Raw genomic sequence first — 20,411 nt, forward strand, 5'->3', positions numbered from 1 at the left:
AAGAATAAGGGAAAAAAGTTGAAAGTCATTACTACTGGTGATTGGGAAGGGTGAACAAAAGATTATTATTTTCCTAACAGGCTTTTAAAAATACCCCACTTTTTAAACCATGTGTTTGAAATACATATGAAGTTACTAAAAATAATTTATTGCATACCAACCAAATGCATTTTGTTAAACTTGATTAGATTCTGGATTACAAACAAAGATAGAAGCAAGCAATGAATGGCTCTGAAGTACACATGCTCCACGACAGTTGTGACGTTAGTGGGGTGCAGAGAGCAGGCAGAGGAGTCCACATTCTCACCTTTGAACTTCTCCACTGTGGCCCTTTGGGAAGCTAACATGCTACCACCCTCCTCATGGCTCACCTGTTCCCTTCCCTAAGCCACCGGAGAAGGTGCTCCCCTTTGGCCCGAGTCATTGGTAGACATCCCCCAAATGCTTCGAAGCCACAATCACTCTGGGGTCATAGCAACAGCCTGGACGGGCTGCCGTGCTCTTCCCTGCAGGGGTGGGGACAGTGGCCCATCAGGCATCGTCGCTCTTCATGGTGGGAGAAGCGGCCAGGAAGGGCTCTGCATCCTTGCAGTGGAGGGGCTCCGTTGGCGCGTGGTGTCCTGCCGGGCAGCGGGAAACGACCCTGCTGGGTCACGGCTGAGTCCACCATCGCGGCTTCCTGCTCCTCACGGGAGCGGTGCTTTCACTTCTGTGAATCGGCCTCCCGCCCCGAAGACGTATTTCCTGGGCTTGGACTCAGCCAACAATCCCCCCCCTTTCTTCAGTTGGACTCCTCATTTTCTGGTGATGGCAACCATAGATGGTTGCTCAGAGGGACCAAAAAAAAAAAAAAGAAAAGAAAAGGCAAAGACGTAAAGAAATTCTGATAAACCAAAACGTTTCTGGTGGAATAGAATATTACTGGAGGAGGAACAGTGGTCAGAAATGACCTGAAGTCTCTGACATCCCTCTTTTTGCTCAGGGCTAAAAAGACCGTTCTGTAAGTTTCCATCCACCTTGAGACTGCCACCTGTCCTTGAAGACAGTGGAGACAAAAGTTCTGCGGAGGTTTCCGGTTGTGACAGTGTCTCTCAGCTGCGGCTCCTTGATTTTGTTGGCTTATCTAGGAACACATGGTTTGCGATGCGATGAAAATTCCGTTTTGAATTTTCGAGAGGAATTGGTTTGGTAAGGTTCTTCAGCATGTGGGTCAGGCTGGCTTCCTGCAGACTGCCCATTTTCTTCTTGATATGAAATGATTTCACCTTTAGTCCATATTTCAAACCCAAAACATTTACTTAACTAGGGGATCTACTTCCTGGAATGTTTTAAACTTTTTTTGTGGGGGGCATCTTAGAATTGCCCTGACTTGCCAAGATGTTATGGGCTTTCTCTGTAAAGCTCGGATTCAGGGGAGTATTTTTCATGAACTACAAATGACAATCATTATAGCTGAAACTTTTGATTGAAATGGACTAAGTGTTTCATTGGGGTCGTTACTGGTATTCCCGCATGTCCGTACTGTCACGCCGATTGGTGGTGGGAGAAGATAAAAACAATCAAGCGCAAGCTAATGGAATGGTATGATGTGTGGGTTATCTGAGAGCCAGGATGTTTGCCAAAATGCAGATTCCCGGTCACCACACCAGACTTACTGACCGGAATCTCCGAGCAAGGCCTCTGGGTATATGCATTTTAAATAAGCTTTCCATGTGATTGTTTTGTGCACTGAAATTCGAGACAAGTGGGTCATATGATGCCTTGTTCTCTTTCGTGGCTGCATTTTTCATTTCTAAAGATGGGCTGAATGGCTGTCCTTTATCAATGACTCACTTTCTCTTCCCTAAGAACAATCATAAGTCTGTGGGAACAGTTCTGGGGAATTACCATTTCGTAATCACCCTGAGTTCCACGTAATGTCAAGTGAGAAACAAAGATGGTTAAAGACAATTTGTCTACCCTTAGGTGAGCAGAAGGTTTTCTTCTGGAACTAAACACTGAGCGCTTCAGGAAATAAACAACCATGTTACCCTTGCTGCAAGAAGAGGAGATGGAGATTGAGTCATGGGGAGGAGTCCAAACGCTGTCACCTTGAGGAGATTCCTAGAAATGGCAACATTTTCAAGGCCTGGCACTTTTTGGGGTCATTTTATGCACTGAGTTCTTACCAAAACTCCTTAGCAGAGCACGTGTTGTCATCATCTTTTTTCAAATGAGGAAACTGAGGTTCAGAGAGACCACATGACTTGTGCACAGCTACACTGTTTGCTAGTGCGAGTTGAGTGCTGAACTCAGCTGGTCCCCGCCCTGGCTCAGCGGTTAGAGCGTCGGCCTGCGGTACTGAACTCAGCTGGTCCCTAAAGGCTGGTCTTGCCACCGGAGGAAAACCAACATTGCTGTACCTCCTGTTTCCAGGAGGAAAAAAAGAGGCGAGGTCTCGGCATCCATGGCTGGCCGAGAGACTGGGAAATGAAGTTTACTGAAGATGTCAGCCTTAATTCATTTGAGAAATCCCAGTTTGAGAATTATGCTAGATTTTTCCTGAGTGGTACTCTGAAACAGAACCACCCAGGCTGAGGGGTGGCTGGGATGTGCTGGAGGACTGGTTACAAAGCCTCCATCCCTCCTCGCTCTGAGACTATCCGAAAGCAGAAAGAAATCGACCCATTCTGTTTCCTCTCAGAACTTCCCAGACAACTGAGTGTACACCCAGTCACCACTGAGTATCCCCGAGTGTAGTTGTGTATGGGTGAGGCAAAAGTAGGTTTACAGTTCATATGGAAAATAATATAATAATTACTGAGTAATAATACAAGAATGAACTTCGTGTTTCGTGTACTCACAACTGTAAACCTGCTTTTGCCAACCCCTGTATATACATGGATATTTACTTTGAAGGATTGGCTCATGTGATATGGGGCTGAGAGGTCCCACAATCGGCTGTGAGCTACAGAACCAGGAAGGCCAGTGGTAATTTACTGCACGTCCGAAGGCCTGAGAAGCAGGGTCGCTGAAGATGCAAATCCCAGTCTGAGAGATCTGGCCCTCACTGGACTGGACGATGCCCACGCACTTTGGGGAGGACAGTCGACTTTACTGGGCCCACCGATTCGAATGTTAATGTCACCTGGAAAGACCCTCACGGACACAACCAGAAATGATTCATCTCTCGCCCCATGGCCAATCAGGTTGACACATAAAATTAACCATCTCATTAGGCATCTGTGGGGAATGTTCCTTAGACGCTCATAATAGCTACCAGCTGGGCACTCGCTACATGTTGACTCTCATGCAAACACTATACTGACTCATCTGATACACCTGACAACTTCTAATAAGTTGGTTAACAAGTTACTATCACTATTCATATTTTCCAGATAGGGAAACTGAAGCCCAGGGAAGTTACTTACAGCTAAGAGATAAACCAAGTGGTTTGAGCGAACTTGCTTTCAGTCGCCACTTTATATTATATTCACTGTGGATGATGCTAGGGTACAATACACTGCTGTGCGTGCATTGAGTACCCATCTGCTAGGCATTAGACACAGTGTCTCTGGTCCTCATAACTCTGCAAATTAAGATAGATATTGCCTCCTTTTACAGACGAGAAAACTGGGGCTCAACGTATCAACTAATTTAGCCAAGACGGCACAGTTCATGCTGTTTCTATTAAACCTTGTCATACTGTTTTGTGCCTTGTCATAATGTTTTGAGCTTATAATTTTTTGGAATCCATTTCATCCGCTTTTCAATGAAGGGATATTTGTCCTACTAGTTGGACTCTGACCTGCCAGCCAGTGAGTGGGACGTGGTCCTGTGTATAGTAGGGCTGTGGCGGCTCCTCTGAAGAGCGTCCGAGAGGTGTGAGGTCACAGAGGCTGAGACTCCAGGGCTCTCATGGGGACAGCTCCTCCAAGAAGTGGAGCCTGGCTTCCAGTTCTTCCCATTCTGTGATCACAACCCCAGTCCCAGGCCCCTGCTGGGACCTCCATGCTCCTTCCTTTCTGGCCTCAGGACAATGGCAGCCCCTCACACAGCCCCTTATCCTGCCAAATGTGCTCCGGATGACTCATTTTAATCTTGGCAAACGTTGCATCTTTTATACCTAGTTGCCTCTCTCAATTCTCTCAAGTCTGAGTGCAATACGTAGATGTTTCCAGTCTGACTCCAGATCGACTTGATCACGAAAAATAAACTGTTATAGTGAAATGTCACAGTTTGGCAGTCTGTTTTTCTTCCCAGGGCTGTCCTTGATTACAGCTCTCATCACCTTATGATGAACATGCTTGCGGATCCCGCTCCTTCCCTGCTCAGCCGTCCCCAGAAACACGCAGTTCAGTGTGGTAGCTATTAACCTCCCGTGGCTGTTGGAATTTAAGATAACATATACAGCTAGATGAGATTAAAAATTCAGCTCATCTGTTGTATTGAGCACATCTCAAGTGCTCAGGAGCCCCATGTGGCCGGTGGCTGCTGGATTGGACAGTGTGGATGTAGAACATTTCCAGCATCCCAGGAAGTTCTACTGGACAGCACTGCTGGGGGGGGGGGGGGAGCAGGTCTTCTGCGGGTTGTAGCACGTGCATGGCACATGGTCACCGCTGGGGGATGCGGCAGAGAATGGCTTTCTGGCTTGGGCTTCGTCTCTTCAAGCCACATGAGTTACTAGGGCTTCTAAGACTAACGTGCATACTGCAGCGCCATTTGGTGGCGGCGAAACCCTCAAGTAAAGGGGAGCAGGGGGTCTGGGGTATTGCCATCGCGGGGCCTGGGTGGCAATCGGGCAGCGCAGCCTCGGCCTATGTAACTGGGCGGCGCCCGTACGACCTGTCTGGAGAGGATTCAAGATGACCAGCGAGGAACCTCTTCCCAAAAAGGTTCGACTGAGTGAGAAAGACTTAAAAGTTATGGCACGAGATGAGTTAATTTTAAGATGGAAACAGTATGAAGCATCTGCTTGCAAGCTTTGGAGGCAGGTGCACAGATCTGAACTCGAATGATGTAACTGGCTTAAGGGGGTCAGAGGAAAAACTAAAGCAACAGCAGCAAGAGTCTGCAGCAGGGAGAACATCCTTGGGGTGCGACTAGCAACCAAGGAGCAAGAGATGCAAGAGTGTACTACTCACATCCAGTACCTCGAGCGAGTCCAGCAGCCCAGTGCCGCCCGACTGAGACCAACAGTGGTAGACCCCACGATCAACTCATTTTTCCTAAAAAGGAAAGGTGAACTGGAACAGACTAAAGACAAACTGGAACAAGCCCAAAATGAACTGAGTGCCTGGAGGTTTATGCCTGATAGGTCAACAAATCATACTCCCCACTCAAGACTTCCCTGACGGTCCCACTACGAGAAAGCTGTGGTGGGACAGCCGAGTTCTCGTTTCCACACCAAGACTCAGACTTTTTGAGCCAAAAAGCCACATTCTTATACTATCCAGCTTCTAATGGTTAAAGTCAGACTTACCAGATGAACCTCGTGTTGCAGCTTTTTCCCCCCCCCCTCCCCTGCTTCAGAGGTCTGACGGCATCGGACTGTTCTGAAGAAGTGGCCACCTCCGAAAAATTCCCCTTCTATAACATGTAGACACTTGAGAAATGTTTCTGTTTGAAGAAAATAGAGGGAGAAGCAGAAGTCTTAGGTCTGTGGCACACTGTGTCTTCAGGCGGTTTGGAGGAATGAAAACCTAGAGATTTAAAATCATGAATTGAACATGTAAAATTCCAGTAAAATGGAAAAATGGAATATGCACCGCTCTTAACCTTGAGCACAGTGACTTAGAGACACTGTGTGTCAGTTTTGCCAATAAGACTGCACCGATTGTTGTTGAACGTCTTGGTCAAAACTCAAATGAGGTGAACTTTGCATTTAAAGGGTTTATTTGCTAAGAAACAACATAATAGTAGTGATTGTTTCTTAGCAAAAACAGAATCAAATAATAGATACAGTACAAGTAGTTCATATATTGAAGCACTTCGTTTGGGGCGCTCTATTACTTGATCGAGCCTTAAGTCAATGTGGTATTTATCAATGGTTTGTTCTTCGAATGGTTGCTAATGCTGTAGATAATCTTACTGAGGACTGTACAAGCATAGAAGTGTGGTGTCAAACTTCAGGTTTATACTGTTTGAAGCATTATAAACATTCATTTCACAGCTAGATTGTATAAGGGTATTGGCTGTGATGAGACTCACTGTGTTATTTTTTCAGTAGTGAAATTTATTAAATCCCCATTTCATTCAACAGGCACATGTTGAAAGGGCTTTGTCATTGGTGTTGATGGGGGAATGTGTTCCTTCATTGTATTTTGGGCCTTTTGTATCACACTCTTGATAAATTAAATGTACCTTGAAATTTAAAAGAAAAAAGGACTAATATGCATAATCTTCATGAATCGATGACATTACCTTAGCATCCCAGTGGAGGCTGGGGTGTTCCTGGGGGAATCTTCTCAGTGGTTTTGTTTCTCTGTATTCTAAGGCTTCTGTTATCCTGTGACTTCTGATTTAGGGACCTGGCTATATATTAAATGAAAGAAGATGGTTCTGTCTCTTGCAAACCAGTGATTCTGGGATGCTGTCGGGGCATCCCAGATGCTAGGACTGTGCCAAGTATTTTGCAGAACATAGAACTGCAATCTTTTGTCTTTACCCTAAAAGCGTCTGCTTGCATGGGGCTCTGTTTCCCCTGCACCCCAGCACTGGACCCTGTGGCACCCAGGGAGGGACCTTCCCTCACCTCCGGCACGGTGCGGTATGAAGTGGCCTGTCCCAGAAGACTTGAGGTGTGTGCTCTGGGCCGGTGCCACCAGAGGCCATGACTGGCCTCTTGGCTCGTGTGAATACTAAGCTCTTTCTACACAAACATGCTAAGGCTTTGCTGTCCCCTTTCTACTGGTTTGTGGATGTCAGTCTTGTCTTCCGGACTGGGTTGTAAGTGCAGGGCTCACTATCCCAGCCCTTGGCACAGGGCTGCCCATGTGACTGATGCAGATTGATCGTCAATTAGGGGGGCTTGGAGGGGTGCATTTTATCCTCTTTCCTGTGTATACAGTGGGTAACAGGTGGTATCTTTTCCAGTGACCCATGCACTATAATTCAGTGTCTTGGGCACCTCTTTGTCCCACAACAATTTTTCCTTCTGCTTTTGATTTCTGAATATGTTGATAAGATTGCCTCGATCCCCTTGGGAAGGAACACTCTGATCTGGTAACTTCTGACTTTTCAAATGGAAAGGAATTTCTTTCCAAGGCAGTTGGTGAGTTTTGGAGCACTACCCCACCACTCAAGGGGGTGCTAGTGTTTCCTGGGTGAAAACACCCCCTTGAGCTGTGCAGCACAGGGTTCTGCATGTTGGGACTGATTGTGCATTCCCTCCAGTGTCTTTTACAAACACACTGCTTTCTACTCTGCAGTCTGCTAGGCTATACCTGTGGTCTTCCTGAAGGCAAGGCAGCATCAGCTAGATGGCTCGGTAAGGTTTCCAGGCTTTGTGATTCTAGAATACTCTACTCACATTCCTGGTAAGATGTTGCCCGTTTCCCACTCGACCCCAAATCATTGTATTAACTGCAGTATGTCAAGAACAGAAAGATGACTAACACTTTGATGGGAATTGAGGAGAAGGAGTTGAGTATTTTCAATCAGACACGGGGAAAGATAAGTTGGTTCTAAAGAGTCTGTGAAGCCCTGGCCAGTTTGGCTCAGCGGGTAGAGCGTCGGCCTGTGGTCCGGAGAGACCCGGGTTCGGTTCCCGCTAAGGGCGCGTACTTCGGTTGTAGTTTGTCCCCGGCCCTGGTTGGTTGTGCAGGTGGCAGCCACTCGATGTGTCCCTTCATGTCGATGTTTCTCTCTCTCTCTCTCCCTCCCACTCTATCTGTACAAAAATGGAAAAATATCCTCGGGTGAGGATAAAATAAAATAAAATAAATAAAGAGTCTGTGAAGGTCCCTCGCACCCTTCACTAAGGTAGCTTGGCCCGCCTCAGCCCCACAGCTGGGCTTGCCCGATGAGTAGAAGCAATAGGAAGATTCCAATGTAACGGGCCTTGAGAAATCCACCTGCCTTGAAATCTTTTCCATGGGCCAGTCCCTAACACTTGAGATACACATTATTTTTCTTTTGTGTCAAGTAATGCTTTCTGTACATAATTCAGGATAGGCTTAAAACTAACATGTAAGTGTCAGAAATCAGAACAACGGTTAGCCTTGGGGGATGTTATAGACTGGAGAGGGGTGTCTCAGCAGTTGGGAGTGTTCTGTTTCTCCATTGAGGTGTTGCCTCTACGGAAGATTTATGGGACTTTACAGTTCCGATTTGTACATCTCTCTGTATGTTTATAATGCTTCAAAATAAAGTTTATTTAAGACACCTCTTCCAAGACAGTCTTGGGAAGTGTTCGTGGATATTTATAACTTTGTTAAAACAATGAGGTAAGTTTATTTCCAAAAGAGAGCGAGCAGTGTGGAGGAGAAAGAGTAGATGACAGAGAAGATTAAAGAGCAACTTTGTCTTCTTTGAGCTTCTGTCTGAGGCTCATTCCGCCTTGGTTTTTTTGGGAACAGAGTACAAACCCCCAGTGAAGTGAATACTCCTTTTTCTCAGTCCGCTTCCACGCAAAGGTCTGGAGAGGCGAGCAGATTGTGGAGAAGACTGGAATAAAGAGCGAGCGCCTTCTCGAGCTCAGGTCCAGAACAGGCAATAGCAGGTGTTTTCTTGGGCAGTTAGCTTCGGAGAAGGCTGGGAGCCTGTCCTTCCTTTGCAAAGTAAACTGTCCACGATTTCTTCCATGACCTGGCTCTGGTTAAATGAGAGACGCCAATAAACCATGGCCCCTGGGTACCACGTGGACAAGGCTCTGTGTTTATATGTTGGGGGAGAGAGGAGGGGCAGAGCTCAGCTGGGAAATCATTCCACCTCACTTTCCCCCAAACCAGCAGAGGTCTCTTCATCCCCTCTCCTGCCCAGTCCCTACTCAGAGACACACACATGGGGTCCTGGGGCCAACAGCCCTACTTGCGTGTGAGCCGGTGGGTGTCCTGCTTCCCCTCGGCTGGTGAGCCAGCCAGCCCTCCTAGGTCTCCGCCCAGCTCCAGAGAAATACGTGGCTGCTCAGGTGACGCACGCTGGCCCGGCGGGCTGAGTGGAGGGATGCCAACGGAGTGAGCCTTTAGGAAATTCTCGCTTGGCTTTCAGGCATTGCCATTCATGTTGCTCATAAACAGTTGTTATGTTCCCGACCGGAGTCCCATCTGCTTTTTCTGCACCACATGGGTCCAAATTTGAGGCCAAAGAAATACCAACACATTCTTCTTGTTGGTGATAGTTTTTCTTCCTGCACATCAGTATCAGGTTGATAGCGGTGTCACAAAGGGCCCCCAAGCCAGTCATCCTTCAGGAGTTCTTGACTTCTACTTTGCTTCTGTGGAACAAAGGAACTTCGTTAGCAACAGGCACACTTCACGCATGTGTTCCTGGGCTTTGTCTCAGAGTGGAAATTGGACCAGATCTCAGCACTGCACAGGCCTGTTTCCAGCTACTTGATGGCAATCTGGGCCTTGTCAGTTCCTCCTGTCCCGGTGGTGTGTCCTCAGAGGATGATGCTGAGAATAAATGTCTTCCAAGAAATGTCAGCAAATTTGAAGTCAGACGTGATTACTGTTAGAGTTGGTAGTTAAAACATCACCACCCTGCATTTGTAAAGCAGTTGGTGCAAACTTCGGCTCACTCGATTCTCCTAGCAGCCTATGCGGTGGTAGGCATTACCTATTTTACAGGCTGCGCCACCAAGTCAAGGTCATACAGCTATTGTTATGACCCCCCAGGAAAGTGTTTCTTTCTCTCTCTCTCTTTTTTTCCTATTCTTATTGTTATTGAAGTCATTTTAAGGTCAGTAATCAAAATAGGAAGTCAGTTGTGGCGATATATGTTACTCTCTGGTTATATTACTGGCGCAGTGAAGCAAACATTTCGGAAAGACACCCACGGGCAGCTGTCCAGCAGAGAGCAGCCTCCTTTCGTGGAAGCCCTCCTGTCTCCTGCCTGGGGCTGCTGGGCTGTCTGCAGACCCCCCTGCAGGGCAGGGCCCCGGTTTGCTGGGGCAGTGGGCCGGCTAGGGGGCTTGATCTTTGGAAGCCTTTCACAGTTTCTATGATCCCCCAACATTTCCAGGCTTACTTTTACAAAATTGAAACTTATTGCGCTGCTATATTAACTCTGGAGACCCTAATATGATGAAATGATATGCAATCTGAGATCTGGAAAGAGTCTATGATAGGGGAGACTATGAACCAGGCCCTTTTCTAAGATCTTTGCGTATATTAATTCACTGAATCTTCACAGTAACCCTTGACTAATCTCCATTTATCAGCTGAGAAAGCTGAAACTGAACAAGTCATTGGCCCAAGGTCACCGGGTTAGTAAGTGGAGGAGCTGGGACTTGAGCCCATTTTAATTCCAGAGCCTGGGTTTCTGCCCCCAAAGAGCGTTCCTCATTGACTAGTGTTCTCTGGAGTATCGCAGGTTCCACGTCTGTGAAATGAGAGTGCCCCTTTCCTTGGAAACAGACAAAGGTTTGCACTGCAGACACCTGGAAACCCAGGCTCAGACCGGAGGCTTCGTGTTACAGTTCTTCGTTTTCTTGAAAGCAGAATGTATCAACCACTGCAGGTCAAACAGCTGTGTGAGCATGTAGCTGGGCTGCCCACATTCAGGTCAACAGCTGTTCCCCAAAGCTGTCCGTGGACGATGGGGTATAGGTACCAACCCCATGATCGGGCGGCCAGGAAGCCGTAGCTCTTATTTAACATTTATGGCTCTCCAGCTACGGGTTTTAGGGGGGATCCATGAACCTGCACAATTGTATGCTATATTTTAGATGGTACATGTGCACTCTTTTCAATAGAATCTCAAAGGAATCCATGACCCCTAAACATTTAATGACTATGACTATGACGACTTCCATTAAATGTCTCCCGACTGGTTCTTCTGTGTGAGCAAATGGCAGCTTTGAAAGCATCGGCCTCACACGTTCTAGGGGTGATCACGATCTATATAATCTTCACTTTGCTAATTTTCTTTCCATAGATAAAGAATTGATTCAAATAAAATGTTCTACTGCATCTGTGTTCACAGACTGGAGTTTTCCATCTACCGCACGGAGACTTTTTTATTGAGCCTGTCAGAAAGCACCCCCAGGCCGAGGGGGAGCACCACCCGCACATCGTTTACAGGAGACAGAGGAAGGAGCCTGCCTGCGGACTGAAGGGTACCGTGACTAAGCCTCCTCGCTGGGCTGAGGAGCTTGCTTTGTTCTATTATTGTTTAATTCCAACATGACCTGTTCTTATTTAAATCTGTTATATCATCCCCATTCTGTTGCCAAAAAAGTCTGCACCCGTGTATAAATTATTTCAGTTCTCTATAAGTCTCGTTGTATTAACAGGAAGGGAAAAAGGCCTTTCCTATATTCTTGCCACATTCGTTGATGATATTCATATGATATTCAGAGTGGTGAATGGGCTTTGCAAAACACGTTTCTGAACCCCCGCGGGGAAGATAATGTAAAGAAAATGATTTTTAGTATCAGCAGTGTTATGATACAGCAGTGCGGGATAGTTTCAGACAGCTTGGCAAGTCTGCGTACGGAACGCAGACTTATGTGTCTGCTGCTGCTGCTGACGTATGAAGTGATGCTGAAAAAACGTCAGCACGTTATCAGACGATGAAATCAGCTACACTTCTCTTTGTTTCTGGTTCACTGAGGTACGTTCCCTGCCCCCAGGCCCCTGCAATGATCTTCACTGCCCCTCTCTGCCTGGTGCGAAACAGTTTCAGGTGGTTTTCAGAGATGCACTGGCCTGAGTTATTTCCTTGCAACTCCCTCATTCTCTTTACTGTGTGGGAGAGAATAGTTTATGCATGAAGGACCACTGGAAAGGGGTCATGCTTTCTTCAAAGATTAAAAAGTAATGGGTGAGGGAGATAGTTAATAAAAGGATCACTTAATATTATTCATATGTCTTAAGAATTTGAAAACCATGGACTTCAAAGGGAAAACAGGTAGATGGTGAAGGAATTAGGGAAGGTGGATTCTGATAAGCATTTCAGGGGACTCAACCTGAGCATTGTAAGTGGGAAAATGAAAGGAAATGGAAAGAACCGGGGACAAGTAATTTCTCTACAGACTTCACCCAGACCCTGTGAGGGATGGTAACTTTACTGGGAGTTTCTTCTGTAACCGTAGCAGAGTATATAAGCAACAGGAAACTTTTGAGGCCATAATGTTTTCTGTACACAAAAGTGGACAGCTGCTTAAATCCCTTAACTTTAGTAAGATATTGCAACTTGGTCCTACATTAGACAACTTCCTGTCTAAATCTCCTTCTACCAAGTACCAAGAGAAGGGAAGAGATGTAGTGTCTGGCTGATTTGATTCATAAAGGTACCAGTCAAGATAACTTAGTCTCAAGGGGAATTCTTGGGACTCAGTTTGCCACCGATCCAATCTCCTGGGTAATTACTCAATCTCTGTTCCACGTTGGATGATTGATAACACCTTGTGTGTGTGATTCAACACTTTTTAGATCACTAGGTCATCAATTTGGCAGAGTTACTAGGGCAGTGAGTGAAACCGGCTGGATGACTGCTCTGTAGGCGTAGTTCTCTATGAAGTTGGTAATGTGATTCTTCATCCATCCACCTTGAACACCGTCTCTCCCTTTTAACTTCCTTATTGAAAGAGAGTTGATTAATAATGAATGGAGAACAGCGTGCATTTAGTCATAAAGACAGAAGGGACAGATAGGAAAAGAACGAGGTTTACAAATGTCATGCTCCCATTAAGTCACACCCAACACCACAATTACAATGCTTGTCCTACCATTTCTCATTATTGTCCTTCTAGACCAACCTTAGGACTCACCACTTCCATGAAAACTTGTCTGATTAATCCCACCCCGGAACAATCTTTGCATGGCAAATTTTTTTCCACACACATCTTTTAGAAGATACTCTTATACTTGTCCTAATTGAACAGCTCTGTTGGAAGAACTTTTGAGAGTATATCCTCCTTCTTTCACCAAAGAAGGAGGCTAAGAGAAGGGAGTGGATTTTTCAAAAGCTTCAAGGAAGTTTGTGTTCAAAATATAGCCAAGCTCAGAAGTCAAGATTCTATTACACCTCGGGTTTTATATTCTTTCATGTTTATTCTTTAACTGTTCCTTGGATATAAGTCTTGTTCAATCAACTATCTTGAAAGCCCCATCAGAGTAGAAACTCCCTCCCAAATAGTATGTAACATAACATAATGTTAGGTGCACAGAAGAAATCCAGTAAATCATTGGACTGAAACTAAGAGTGATTTGTAGCCGAGTAAATGAACCTAGACAATCCTAGCCTCCAGTGTATGTAACATTGATAGAAAGAAAAAAGAAATGCTTGTTTACTAGATGTTGAGGAAGCCTCAACTCTGCTCTTAAGGTCTTTCAACTGATTATCAATTGTTTGTGACTATCTCACTACCTAAAACGATAAATGTGCTTCAATGTGTAAATGATAGCAAGAGATTCAAGAATGACCTGGAGAGTATTGTGCTAAGCGAAATAAGCAAGTCAGAGGAAGACAAATATCACATGATCTCACTTACATATGGACTAAACTAATGTGTAAACTAGAACCAGGGGCATAGAAACATGGACCAGACTGACAAATTTCAGAGGGAAGGAGGGAGAGGGAAAGAAAGAGATTAACCAAAGAACTTGCATGCATATATGCATTGCCCATGGACAGAGACAATAGGGTGGTGAAGATAAAAAAAAAGGAATAATCGAATAGGCTGTGAATATTCTTAAGGTATACATGATATTTGGAATTTTTGTTGTTGTAGTTAATCATCACCCAAGGATATTTTCCATTGATTTTTAGATAGAGTGGAAGGAAGGGAAGGGAAGAGAGAGAGAGTGAAATATCAATGTGAGAGAGACACGTCAATTGGCTGCCTTCTGCACCTGACCAGGATCAGGGCTGGGGAACCTGCAACCCAGGTATGCGACCTTGACTGGGAATCAGACCTGAGATCCTTTGTCCTCAGGCCAATAGTCTAACCCCTGAGCCAAACCAGCCAGGGTAACATTCAGAATTTTAAAAACTTGGAAAGTTGAAATGAACTTGATCTGGCTGAAAAAAGCAATTGCAGTATTCTTATACCACGTTACTCTGCAGAGATAATGGCATTAACTGACAGTAGCCATGTCATTAGCCAACACCAACGTACAGTTCTTTCTTAAGTTAGTTGGTATTGGGAGATGAAATTACTACGATTGTATCACCTTGTATAAAGCATTCTGTCTTTGTAATATTCAAAGCAGGAATACCCTTGGTGTTGAAAAAGATGTATTTTAAAAGTATTAGTACTTCAGGAGAGAAAATGTATCAATTACCTTTCCCTAAAATATGTCCCTTCAGTTATATTTATTTTCCACATAGAAAGGTGCCCAGGATTCCACAGTAAGTCCTTTATCAATATAGCCTAGTGTAATTAAGTTCTCCACCCAGCTCCCGCCAGGGCTTTATTATGATGCTATTTTGTTATTAGTTTGAACTAAAATTTCTTAACCTATGTGCTAGTTCTGTTTGATTTTCTAAGCCTCATGTTGGCCACGTCTTGCCAAATTTCTTGTTTTCCCCACCTTTCTGGACCCTATGTTAAATGGTGGGAAAACATAGCCTGTCTGAATTAAGTCTAGAGCAAATCTCAAAACTTCATTTCATTGGCAACGATAATAAGCTCCTCTCAGGATTTTTGGCAAGACTATGTCCCACTGGGACTTGAGTGGCTTTTAGAAGGAAATGTCTGGGAGACCTTGGTGTTAGGGTGCTGGGGAAGGGAGTTAACAAGGGACAGCAGCAGGCCAGCTATGCAGAGGGGGGAGGAGTTTGGGATTTCATGCATCAGGACTGTAGGCTAGAAACATGGGGTCCGGTTCCTGGCTTGCATTTCCCTGTTCAAAAGGTATTCATTTATTCCACAAACCTCTATCTGGTCTCATCTGTATGCCCTGTACTCTCCTAGGTTCTGTGGGCACAACTGTGAATAGGTTATAGCTCTTGGGTACCGGACATAGGTAACTAGGGATCCAGTCCTGGCTTTGTCTGCAAAATATATGGTAAAACTGTGAAGAGGAATGGAATCTTAATGCATGTGTTAGAATTTTTTAATTTACTTTTTGTTACTCTACATTATGTTTGTGCCAGGATGTGCAGCTGTACTTTGTTCACTTTCTTTGCTGTAGTACTCCACCATGTGACTCACTTGACCATTCTCCTATGAATGGATCTGAACTACTTGCAGTTTGGGGCAATTATACATTCATTATGTTGCAAAGACCATTCTTGCACATGTCAGAGCACAGGCTCATCAGGTTTGCAGTAGAATGAAGTCAGTGTTGCATAGGAGACACACACACACACACGCTTTACCAGATGGTGCAGCAGAGCTGACGTTCCAAAGCAGTGAATGAGAGTTTCCACTCTCCCGTATTCTGTCCAGTCCTCGGTATTCGCACCTTAAACTTTGCCAGTCTGGTAGATAGGAAGTGGCATTTCTCTTAATGTTGAAAACACTTGTATCCTGTTGTGAAGTTGGGCCCCAGATCCGTGGCTTGTGGCTACAGATCCTCCATGAATCATTTTCTCCCCTGTACCTGGCGTCGAAGCCCAGAGCGCAAGTTCAGGTTTGCTTACTTGTTTCACTGTTTTCTGGTTCACCTCTTCACTCTGCGTCTAATCTGACTTTTCACCTCTGTGCGTCCTGAACTCGCCTCTTTTCTCCAGCACAAAAGCAGGGAGCGGCAGATGCCCCAGACCAGCAGCTAGTTTGACATCAGTCGGTATCCAGTCAGAGAAGTAGAACAAGATTAAGAGATTTATTGCAAGAAAGTGGTTGACATGATAGTGGGGGCTGGCTAGGCAAATCCAAGACCCGTGGGCGGCCCTTTGGGAAACAGGCTGCAACTCTCAGGCACAGGCAGATGCAGCTTCCCAGGCCGAATTCCTCTGCGAGGCCTCAGCTCTGCTCTTCAAGGTATTTCAGCTGATTGAATCAGGCCCACCCCATTATCAAGGATGATCTTCTTTACCCAAGGTCAACCGATGATGGACTTTAATTATACCTACAAAAATATCTTCACAGCAACACTCAGATCGCTGTGTGATTGAAGAACTGGGGGGCTGCAGCCTAACCAAGTTGATACATAAAAAAAGATTATCGTCACACTGTATCTTTTGCTTTTCTCTCAGAATTTTGAATTTATTTTTCATTTTTCTGTTTTTGGCCTCTGAACAGTCCCTCCACCCCCTTTTATACTTTAAGCATTGTTAGGGGCTTATTATTGACATGCACAGACATGATTAAATATTAACAAATGTTAAATATTAAAGCATTCACAATAGCTCATTAGGATCACCTAGCATATCAGATCACTAATATATGCTACAGTGTGGGGGGGATGGTTTGTAGTTTTGTTCTGATTTCATGGAAATCCAGTTAGTTGAAAATTCAAAATAACCATTGTACTCGATATTGAGTCTAAAATGCACTCTTAGTTTTCCTTGGTTAACAGCACACTTCCTTGGCAAAGCCTGCCCGAGACTTGTCTTGAATTTCTTGATCGCCTACTCGCCTCATGGTTACAGCCACTCCACAGGGATCCACACTTGGCTTTGTATGAGGTGGTTAACATTTTAATCGGTGTTCGGGTTTTTGTGTTTTCTTTTATGGGGTGGCGTATGGTGTTTGATTACCTGCTTTCAGAGCTGGGGGGAGGATGGGTAAAGGGCTCCAAGCGTTTACCAGTGAGGGATCAGAGGACTGTTGCTGAGAATTTGGGAGACATTTAATGTGTGCCAGTAGGGGAAGATAAAGTGGTAACGTTTGCTTAGTAAAATCCGAGACCCAGCCTATGGGAGCTCCGAGCGCCAGGCGCCTCGGCACAGCTGCTCTGAGATGCCCCCTGATCCAGTCAGAAGCCTTTTCCTGCACCAGACCTCACCAGGGCAATTCCTCTGCGTGCATTTCCTCGGTTCCTCACCATTTCAGGTGCCCAGGTTCCCACCCTCAAACAGGAAGCAGCTTCCCTGGAGGCGTGGCGTCTGCTCCGGTTACGCCTCCAGGATGCCCGTGCTGAGCACCTGCTGCCAGCCCGGGGCTGCCTGGGGTGCAGGTCGGGTTTGCAAGGGCAAAGAACACCGAGAAGTGCGTGCTGGGCCGGGGAGGGGATTTGGATCAATCCGAGCAAGGGATCAGTTTCAAGTGAAAGATGGTGCTCCTTAGGACAGAAACCCTGATTCTGAAGTCGTGTTATCTGAGATGTTCGTTGCCTAAGATCTGTTACACTTCGCATAACTGTTGGGACATGGACACGATACCTGGATGAGTAGTGGCTCCTACCTTTGCCCTTGATCATTCCTGGGCTTCCATGTGCCTGTGGAGACAAGAAGAGGCTGATCATATTCCTTTCTTTTCTTTTTATTGATTTTGAGAGAGAGAGAGAAACACATTGATTTGTTGCTCCATCCATCCATGCATTTATTAGTTGACTCTTGTATGTGCCTTGGCCAGGGGTCAAACCCACAACCTTGGCATATTGGGATGACCCTCTAACCAACTGAGCTACTTGGCCAGGGCCAGTTTATCCTATTCTGACCACCTTTCTGGCTTCCTCCTTCACACCCTGTCTTCTCATGCTTGGAACCACCAATGGCCCTAATAGGATAGTGACATTGCTCCTAAAAAACCACGTAACTCAACCCTCGTTTCAAAGCTCTGTGTGGCAAAGTCTCGGTGTGGTTTTTCTTCTTGTAACCAAGTCCTGTCGTTTCTGCCTTCTAAACAGTTCTCTACACTGTCTGCCTTTCCCAGTGCGTTGCTGTGCTCCAACATCTAACTCTCACCTGGATTTCTGCAAACAGTCTTGCTGGTCTCCCTTCCCTTGACCTCTCCCTTGAGAAGTCAGAGAAATATTTCTAGAACACAGATCAGATCCTTTCGCTTCCACGCCTAAAGCCTGTCCGGGGGCCCTGTGGATGAAGACCGCGTGTTTAGTAAGTTTTAGGAACTCCTCTGTGCTACTCTGGCTGTTTCTCTCCGTTCAGCTGTCGCTCCAGCCGCGGCCTGCACCCTGAGCGAGCCGTGACCACCTGCAGGGAATGACACTCATTTCCTCCAGCCCTTCGCTTCTGCCTGAACACATCCCTACTTCTCCGCAGGACTCTCACACGCCTCGTTCAGAAAACCTTCATGGCTGCTGTTCAGTCTGCATTACAGGCCTCGCCCGTGACTTTGGACACCAGCTACTTCCCTTGCCACTGGCTTTGTGTGGATGTCTTGTCTCTGTCCCTCTGTGGGCAGACATTCACAGGTGTGTCTCCAAGGACTGGCAGAGTTCCTGGCCAAGGTAGGAACTCAAAAATGTTGAACTTGTAAGTGCTACACTTACTATCTGTGATGCATTGGGTAGCTTATTGGTTGTTTGGTAGCTACTATATATATTTTCCCTAGGTGGTCGGCAGTATATACTTGACTTTAACCTACATGAGCCAGTGTAACCCTGAGAATAACCACAGTTTCCTGAGGAAATCTGGTGTACACTCTGACGCCTTGCTCTTGCAGGAGATACACAAGGGGCCAATGTGGGACTTGTGGCTGAGGTGGCAGCGGAAAATAACTACTGCAAATTCTTATTTTGGAAAAATAAAAGTAGATAAGCCCTGGCTGGTTTGGCTCAGCGGTAGAACATCAGCCCGCGGACCAATGAGTCATGGGTTGATTCCGGCCAAAGGCATGTACCTCGGTTGTGATCATCCCCAGCCCTGATCAGGGTCGTGCGGGAGGCAACCAGTTGATATGTCCCTCTCATGTAGATATTTCTCTCTCCCTTTCTCTCCTTCTCTCTTCATCCCACTCTATCTCAAGATAAATAGAAAAGTATCCTTGGGTGAGTTTTTTAAAAAAAGAAAGAAGTAGATAGATGTGTGGGTGGATGGATGGATGTATGGATGGATGGACGGATGGATGGACGGACGGACGGACGGATGGATGGATGGGTAGGTGGATGGACAGATGGATGGATGGATGGACAGATGGATGGATTGACGGATGGATGGATGGATGGATGGACGGACAGACAGATGGATGGATGGATGGATTAGGGAAAGCGACATTCACTTACTCAGCAAGCTCTGACCGTGCCAGGAGCTGCTAGAAAATGGGGATGCAGTGGTGGGCAGACTGTCCACCCAGGCAGGAAGGTAGAGGTGGAGGCCAGAGGCAGTCACCAGGTAGGAAGGAGCAGACGTGTCTCTAGGGGAGGTGACGAGGAGCAGGTGCCTTGGAAGGTGAGCACCGTCAGCTGCAGCCACATGCACACTGAGTGCTGGTGTCCGAGCCCAGAGCTCATGGTCTTCAGCTTCCGGTGGGGAGTGGGAAGACAGATTCTCAGCCAGTCCACGACGAACCCGATTTCTGGATCCTTTTAGTCTCATTTCAAGCTCTGCCTCCTGTGAGGTCCCCTCCTGTGCATGGACTACCCCAGGAGGACTGCTGTGCCCCTTTCCCTGCCCACTCCGCATTTCGATGTGGCCCCTCCCTTCCCTCCTACCACTTTCCCCCTCCCCCCTGCTTCTGAGGTGTTACTTGCTGTGACTCTCTGGGCCTTGTGCTCACTGTTCCCTCTGCCCGGAACACTCCTCCAGGTTTCCAATCAGAGAAGCCTTCCTTGGCCATTACCTAAGATAGCCCCTCATTCCGTTCCCTCTGTCCCTTGGCAAACCACTTCTCCTGCTGTTCACCCCCCCCCCCCGCAGCACTTGTCATCATCTGATGTCGTTTTATCTGTTTCTTTGTTAATTGGTTTATTATCTATCGTGCCCCAACAGGAATGTAAGCTTCATGAAGGCAAACGCGTTCTTGCTTTTGTGCTCTGCTGTATTCCTACTGCCTGGGGCAGAGCCTGCCATGGTCAGCACCTGGTAAATGTTGAAAGATGAGTAGGGGAATCAATGAACCAATCGCAGTTTCACTAGAGATTCTCCTCTTGAACTTGTATTCTGTTTGCAGCATGGACTCATCTTCTGTCCTAAGTATCAAGCCCAGTGTCTGATGTATGATTGGTTGTTTGGTAAATGTTGGTCCATTGAACGAGGGAGTGATGTGTAATAGCGGCAGGAGCCTGCAGGTGTGAGTGGACACCCGTCATACCTGGGCTGGGGACAAAACATTCCCAGAGTCCTCTGAGTCACCGAGGCACAACAGATGTGCTCTCTGGCGCAGTTCGTGTGAACTGTGTGTTTATTCCACAGCTGGATTAGAGCCCCTGTGGGGAAAACAAACACCCCACCCCCACACAGTCCCACTGCTG

The 20,411-nt window shown here is 46.3% G+C and overlaps 1 protein-coding gene and 1 pseudogene across 1 annotated transcript in view; both read left to right on the top strand.

Moving 5' to 3' along the window:
* The window catches only part of ADAMTS12 (ADAM metallopeptidase with thrombospondin type 1 motif 12), a 262,620-nt gene that overhangs the window by 74,105 nt on the left and 168,104 nt on the right, over positions 1 to 20,411 (top strand). Inside the window, exon 3 of the mRNA XM_036280361.1 lies at positions 11,131 to 11,263. Coding sequence (XP_036136254.1) covers positions 11,131 to 11,263 — 133 coding nt within the window. The remainder of the gene's footprint in view (positions 1 to 11,130; positions 11,264 to 20,411) is intronic.
* Positions 4,848 to 5,584, top strand: LOC118641475 (annotated as a pseudogene).

This window comes from Molossus molossus, unplaced genomic scaffold, assembly GCF_014108415.1.
Source record: "Molossus molossus isolate mMolMol1 unplaced genomic scaffold, mMolMol1.p scaffold_m16_p_3, whole genome shotgun sequence".
Taxonomy (NCBI): Eukaryota; Metazoa; Chordata; class Mammalia; order Chiroptera; family Molossidae; genus Molossus; species Molossus molossus.